The sequence below is a fragment of the Parasteatoda tepidariorum genome, chromosome 4, assembly GCF_982258835.1.
Source record: "Parasteatoda tepidariorum strain Cologne lab strain chromosome 4, Ptep-v5.0, whole genome shotgun sequence".
Classification (NCBI taxonomy): domain Eukaryota; kingdom Metazoa; phylum Arthropoda; class Arachnida; order Araneae; family Theridiidae; genus Parasteatoda; species Parasteatoda tepidariorum.
In genome coordinates, this window is record NC_141758.1 from 22,023,403 (window position 1) to 22,030,837 (window position 7,435).

A 7,435-nucleotide genomic window follows, 5' to 3' on the forward strand; every position below is an offset into this window, starting at 1 on the left:
GATCCAAGTAGCACATATCTCAAAAACAGTATCGTACGAACTTATCTTCGAATATTGTACAATATCGTTGCGAACCATTGTACTATACACCAAAGAGCCATTACGTTATGACCAACCTCCATCTATAACAATGGGCTCGTCCAGCTTTTCATGGTTTCTCGCCCAGGAGCAATGGTTTCATGGGGCACATTAGGCTTATCAGACTACCTATCAGCACCTTGTGGAATCAATCTCAAGGTGGGTGCTAGCAATTTTGAGGGATAAAGATGGTCCTACATGTTTTTAGCAGGTTGGTCATAATGTAATGGCTCTTCGGTGTATAAAAATGGACCCCTTTCATAACGTATATTCAATATCACAAAACGATGTTGTTCGATATTGTAAAAAACGTTGGGGAATGTCGATCGATATCTCACAGCATTTACAAACTTTGTACAATGACGATCGACATCGTTAACACACAAAAAAACGAATGCTAAGGAATACCGACAATCGCTAAAATTACGTTATTTGTTAAAATAAAAATTAGTTTTTGAAAATATTCAAGCCTGTTTGAAACTCGGAAGAAGCTGATAACAGAACCGTTCTAGCTTGCATAAAATTAAATTATTTTTTTATTACTAAAACTTATAAAATCTTAAAGTTTGCAGCTTAGTTAATTTTGTTCATTGCTTTTATACCATCAATGTTCAACTCCGTAGTCATATAATTTTGAACCCAATCCAGAAGACAAAGGAACTCCTGGATCAAATATTGGAAGAAATATTTTTGAGCCTTTAAATAAAACGGCAGGCAAAACTTCAAAATTCAAGTTTAAATCACCCATTAAATATGTACTTATTTGGATTTAATGCATTTTATATCGAAGTTTGTCTTCAGATTTTTTATCGTTGGTTTAAAAATTGTTAATTTTCTAGTATAATTAGATTTTTGTTTCATTTAGATGATGTGAGAAAGGAATCTACTGATATCGACAGTATTATTGATGAACTGGACGTTTCAAGTGTAGTTTTCAAAGAGTTTTTTCTGAACATTTTCAAGCGAAATTCAACCAAATCTTAATACTTCAAATTAAAAAATTTTCAAAATGCTTTATTCCTTTTAATTTCAATATTTATTTCTATTGATGTTTAATCAAATGAACTTTTTATGTATTTGAATTTAAATAAATAATTTAATGAACAAGTAGGAAATGGTCTATGGGTCTTAATTTCTATACACTTATAGTTAGTACATTATTTTCAAAACAAAAATTTATGTTCGATGAAGTCCTTACTAAAGTCTACTGGAATTCAATATGTAGCAATAAAGGAAACGAAATAAAAATGAAAATATGGAAATAAAAATGGAAATAAAAATGAAATATCGACTCTTCAGGGGGTACCGGTGAATGAAGAGATACGTAACATATTAATAGAATGCTTAACTGTCAAGTTAAGCATTCTATTAATATGTTACGTATCTTTTCCCTGAATTCTTTTTCTTAAATAAGGAGTGTTGTTTCCCTTTTGTTTTAAGTGTTTCCTTTTCATTTGGTTTGCTCATGAAATCGCTGTTTAACCTGGTTAAAAGTGAGTTTTTATTTTTTGATGATTTTCTTTTCTAAATTACTTTTATGTATTTCATGTTTTTTCCTGGACTTCTATACAAAATCTTCGGGATACTGAGAGAGGTACTTTAGGCATTTGCCTCTCCCTCAATAGAAGAGGTTTCGTTTTATGGCTACCGGGGCCGGTAGTCATTGAAGACGTCGTCTTCGGTAGTCATATTTTTATTTTTACTTCGTTTCCTTTATTGCTTTAAAGAACGTTTTTTGAAAGAAAATTTATCTATTTAGAATTATAAAAATGTTTTGTTTTTCTGGACTGGAATTCAATAAAAATTCATATTCGCAAAATAATTGGTTTAGTTTTAAAATTTTAATTCATCAATGTTTCATTAATTTTTTTTTTTTTTAAATATTGTTATTTGTCCTGTTATTTATTGTTATTTTTCTCTATAGACCTTTGAATGCAACGATACATCACAGAAAACAATCTTCTTTATAGGAAACAAAACTCGAGACAGTTAAACTTGCTTTTTTATATGATTCTCGAGAACGTATATGTGGCAGGTTTAGTTATGTAGTATTATCAAACCTATTTGTTAAGGACACTTTGGTAAATTAAGTTTTTATAAACATTAAAACAAATTACCAATTAAAATTTAAAGAATAAATTTAATTTAAACTTAATTAAGAAATTTCAAATAAAAATACAAAAAAAAATTAAGATTATTGGGTAGACATTCATCACCAACCAGTACACGAGGTAAACTGATGTGTAGCGCTGGTTGCTGGAAGAAAAATTGTTTCTGAACATGAGTCACTGTAAGTTGAAGTGCAAGTGTTTTTTTTTGTATCCCCAAGTAAAGGTGAAATTATAGGAGCCGGAACATCATTTAGCATGTATTTCTTAAGCAATATTTTGTAGTAAGCTCATTGGGATCACTCTCTTTTTGAGAAATCACGAAGAGTATTATTTTTCATCGTGGGTCCCGATAACAGTTTTTCGAAAATTAATCCACTACAAGTTTAACAAAAAACTTATTTGAACTTGAGTGGATGAATAAAAAGTATTTTATTAACGATGGAAAATTTGAACAAGATTCAGGAAGAGTATGAACTAATAGTAGGAATTGAAAAATAGCAATGTTTTAATAAAAAAAATTATTAATTTTTTTATCTTGACAGATTTTTTTTTAAAAAATGTACATTAACTTTTTTTAAAACTTAATTTGAAAATAAAAAAATGGAAATAAATATTAATTGGAAGAGGGAATTCAGTCTGCTGATTTTTTCTCAGGGTTGAAGAGTGGCAGCCATGTTGTTTATAGTGTGTCTAAAGTAAGAACATCCTAGCCATTCGTCTTGAACCGAGGCGGGTACCATGGTAACGAGATATAACTCTTTCAATTAGGGGTGTGGGGTCATTGTTTGGTACAGGTTTTAGTTCCGGTCTGCGAAGGTAAGAGATTCTTTTTCTTTGGCTATAGTGTTAGCCTTAGAGTGAAAAGAAACCACCCTCCCTGAAATGCATAATTCTTGTTTCCATAGCAGCTGACGGCCTCAGACTTAGGGGCGGAGGGAGTTCTGTTACTCTTACAAATTATACTAATGCGCTTTTCTCCCCCTCCCCCTTTTATACTGTAGCAATATTTTTTCCTCACGGTGTAGACAAATCTCTCAACAAAAACTAAACACCTTTTAAGTACTCTTTAAGAACTCAAAAATATTTTCAAGCACCATAATTACTAACAAAATGCATAATAAATTTTCCAACACTTTTCATTATCATGATAAAATAACTAAGTTTCTGACAAGGAACTCTTTTCTTAATTATATTAACCACTAAAAAATGATCAAGAGATTTTTCGATTCGATATCAGACGGTGGAAAATGAAGTCTGAAATGGAGAACATCTTGCAAAATGCACACGAGAGCGCTAGAATCTCACAGAACCCAACTCGCATGCGAACTCACGATTCTAGGAAAAAAAGGTCCCGGAAAAAAAGGTACCTGGAAAAAAAGGTCCCGGTAAAAAAGGTACCTGTGTAGGGAAAATTCTTTAGGGGAAAATATTTGAACTGAGAAAATTAGATTGAAGCGCTTTTGCTGTTCCGTGCATGTTTTTTTTTTTTTTTCGTGTCGCGCATTTTCAAAGTGCTTTTTATCCAACTTTTGTTTCTTTTTGATGCATCTATATTATATAAAACGCTAATACGTACGTATGTATCAGTAAAACCGATGATATTTCGTTTCTCGCGTTGGCAACGATTTTCATTTTTAATTTATAGGCTTCGGCGCGCAAGAGCACGTAGTGAGCATCATATGGCTAATCTATATTATATAAAGCGTTAATACGTTTTAATTGATAGGCTTCGGCGAGCAAGAGCACGTAGTGAGCATCATATGTCTAATCGGGTGAATTCTCACCGAATTATCAAAAAAATTCTCACAAAATTATCTTCATCGAAGTCGATGCTTTACATCCGGCGTTCAGTACTATTTCATATTGTTTTACAACACATGGTTTTAGCCCTCTGGTGGGAAAGACTTTAAAACAAAACTTACAACAGTTACTTTTCTCAACAACTGAAATTTAGAATAGTGTGATTAAAAAAAATATGTGAACTGTTGGCAATTTCAAATTAATACTGATATGCACAGGTTTATAACTTTCTACAGAGAAAAGTGGTCGGAACTTCAGTGTTCAAAAAAGTATACAAAAGCTAGACGTTAAGAACGTATCCAATAAGAGAGCAAAGCGAGCATCGGATTGCGCGCAATCCGAAATGAACTGCGAAAGCATTTCCGGGGGTTGGCGAGCGCCAGCGAGCAGGGGGCGAAGCCTCCTTGTTTATTCTAAAAAGTTAATTAAATATGAAAATGTTCAATAAAATTGTTTATTTATATTCTAAGATCATGATTCTCCCGGGAATCTTGACTCTATTGAAAAAGTGTTATCAGGCTACATGAAACTTTTGGGGGGGGGGGTAGTAAAATGAATGTGTTTCGCTTATAACGCTTCTAATAGAAATTTTTTGACAGGTACTTGCATGTTATTTTCTTTCATTTTTTGCTTTTTTTTTATTTTGTAATAAGTTACAATTGATAACATAGCTGATAATATAACTGATTGATAACAATTGTTGATGATTGATAACAATAATATAACTGATAACAATAATATAACAATATTATAACTGATTGATAACAATAATATAACTGATTGATTGATAACAATTGATAACATAACTGAAAAAAGTCCCCCCCTTACCCTTCTCCTTACCTCAATGATCTAATCGGAATTATTACAGATAAAAAGAATATTCATTGAAACAGCGAGAAGCATTCATGCTGCCCAGAAAGCGAGAAGGGAAATATCCCTACAGATTTTCCCTATGGAGATACCTTTTTAAAAGGGGCCTTTTTTTCCGGGACCTTTTTTCCTGGGACCCCTTTTCCAGGGACCCTTTTTCCAGGAACCCTTTTTTCCGTACCTTTTTTTCCAGGGACCTTTTTTACCGGAACCCTTTTTTTCCGTACCGCTTTTTCCGGAACCTTACTTTCCGTCTACCGAACTCACACGTATTTCAGCAAATCTGTAAAATGCTTTCATACGCTATGGACCGACGGTTCACCAAAATGGATTGTGGTTGAATGAATTGTGAAAACGTATTACAAAAATTCATGTTTGATGAAGTGATTAACATTTTTATTTTTAATATATTTAATAAATTTAATATACATGATATATTAAGTTAAATATATTTTTTTTCCTTTACTGAAAAAGTTTATTTTAAAATATCAAGCAATTTCCAAACATCTATTGAATAGAGATTGGGTTTCCATTACAAGTATCCTTAAAAATAGATGCTTTAATAGACTTTACAGATAGCAAAATAAGGTTTATTTTCACCCAGCATAAACCTTTTAATGTAAACCTAAAAAAGGTTTGTATATTTTGGTATCGTAGAATATAAAATATCTGTGGTACCGTAAATTTTGCATTACAGAACTATATTAGAATATAATGATAGTAAAAAATAGAATACATTCTCTAAAGCGTTACTTTAAATGACATTTTAAATTTTACAAGGGACAGTTTAAAAATCTATATATATATTTCTCTTACACGGCACCAAAAGAAAAGCCTCATTACAACATCCCGAATGGCAATGTAAGAAAATCGACCAATGATTGCTGCTAAAAATGTCACATGGCGCTTTTAAAAACGGAAACAATAACCAGAGTGAGCATTATCAGGTTGTTCAATTCAGATTCATGCCCTAAAAACATGATAATATTTAATTTAAACTGGCTCAACATATAGCGCTTTTAAAAACGGAAACAATAACCAGAGTGAGCATTATCAGGTTGTTCAATTCAGATTCATGCCCTAAAAACATGATAATATTTAATTTAAACTCAATTAGGAATTAATTAGGCTGGCCTTCTCCATGACTATAAATAAGTCACAAGGTCAGACTTTGGAGAAAATCAGTTTAGTATTGACTAAACAAGTTTTTAGTCATGGACAACTTTATGGTGGCATGTCAAGAGTTAAGTCATTTGACAGCCTTTCAGTAATTGCTCCAAGATGCCAAATCTATAAATGTGTTTTCAAAGAAATTCTAAATGCTTACTGTTAATTTCTTAGAGCTTTGCAGAAAAAAATGTTTTTTGGAAAAAATTTAATTGAAACTTCTATTGGCAGTAGGCAAGGGGAACTGCCAAAATCAAAACTCCCCGATTAGAAATGCAGCATGGCGACCTCCACGTGGTATTTCTCGGGTAATGCTAACAGCCATGCATTTTAATTTATTGTATGTGAAACATTCTTATTTTGTTCTAAAATGTTATGTACTTTATCACAAATGTTAATTAATATAGAAATTGATTTCAATAACGCTGATCACCAAAAAATATTTCATTTGGCGATAAAACAAATATTTGTGTTCTTGAAAATGAAAGACTTTTTGAGGGTTATTATCTCACAAGGAAAAGCTAGGGTTTAAAGTTTATATTATTAATTAATAAATTTTTTTTCTAAAACTTTCAGAATTTCTAGCATTAACTAATTTATTATACATATTTAGTTGAATTTAGGTGAGTAACTGCAATATTTGGGTAATTTATTTTGCTAATATGTTTCTCATTTAGCTAATGTTTTGATTTTTTCACCATGTACAATCTAAATAGCTAATATACTTTTTTAAAAGCCAATAAGAACATTGATAGAATTCTTCTACATAAGTACAATACTATGTCTTTGATGATAAAATTCTATGTCTTTGATGATAAGATACTATGTCTTTGTGCTAGAACATTGTGTTCATTGGCGAGCGAGCGCAGCGAGCCACGGTTCACGGCGTGAATCACATAGGATTGCGTAGCAATTCTCAGGGGTTGGCGAGCGTTAGCGAGCAGGGGGTGGAGCCACCTAGTAATTTTAAAAAACTTTCCTAGCTAAATCCAAGCAATTGGTTCATGAAAAATTTCTTCCCATTTTATAACTTTCAATAAAACAAATTAGTACAATTTGATATTAATGATAAATTTTTTAAAATATTTATCATGTAATTCATTCTTTATAAACACTAGAAAGACTGAAACTTAATATATACCCATACTGTCCAAAAACAGTAAAAATGTGAAAAAATAACTAAAGTGTAAAGAAATTTGTTTAAAATTAGTTTTTAATATTTTTTCCAGTTATATAACAAGTTATTAGTAAATATTACCAATAAAAAAATTGCTTCACTTGAAAAAAATAATTAAAAATATAAAAATAAAAATAATAAAGTCTTTTATCTAGACATTTTAATTGACTTCCGGTTGCTGATATACCCTTTTGTAAACTTCCTCATTTATTGCTTGTTAAGGCAAATCATT

The 7,435-nt window shown here is 31.3% G+C and overlaps 1 protein-coding gene across 1 annotated transcript in view; it reads left to right on the top strand.

Annotated features, from left to right (window-relative positions):
- The window catches only part of LOC147810798 (uncharacterized), a 31,498-nt gene extending 30,311 nt beyond the window's left edge, over window positions 1–1,187 (top strand). The window contains exon 8 of the mRNA XM_087160752.1: window positions 944–1,187. Within this exon, the coding sequence (XP_087016878.1) occupies window positions 944–1,062 (119 nt within the window). The 3' untranslated portion in view covers window positions 1,063–1,187. The remainder of the gene's footprint in view (window positions 1–943) is intronic.
- The last annotated feature ends 6,248 nt before the right edge of the window (window positions 1,188–7,435 follow it).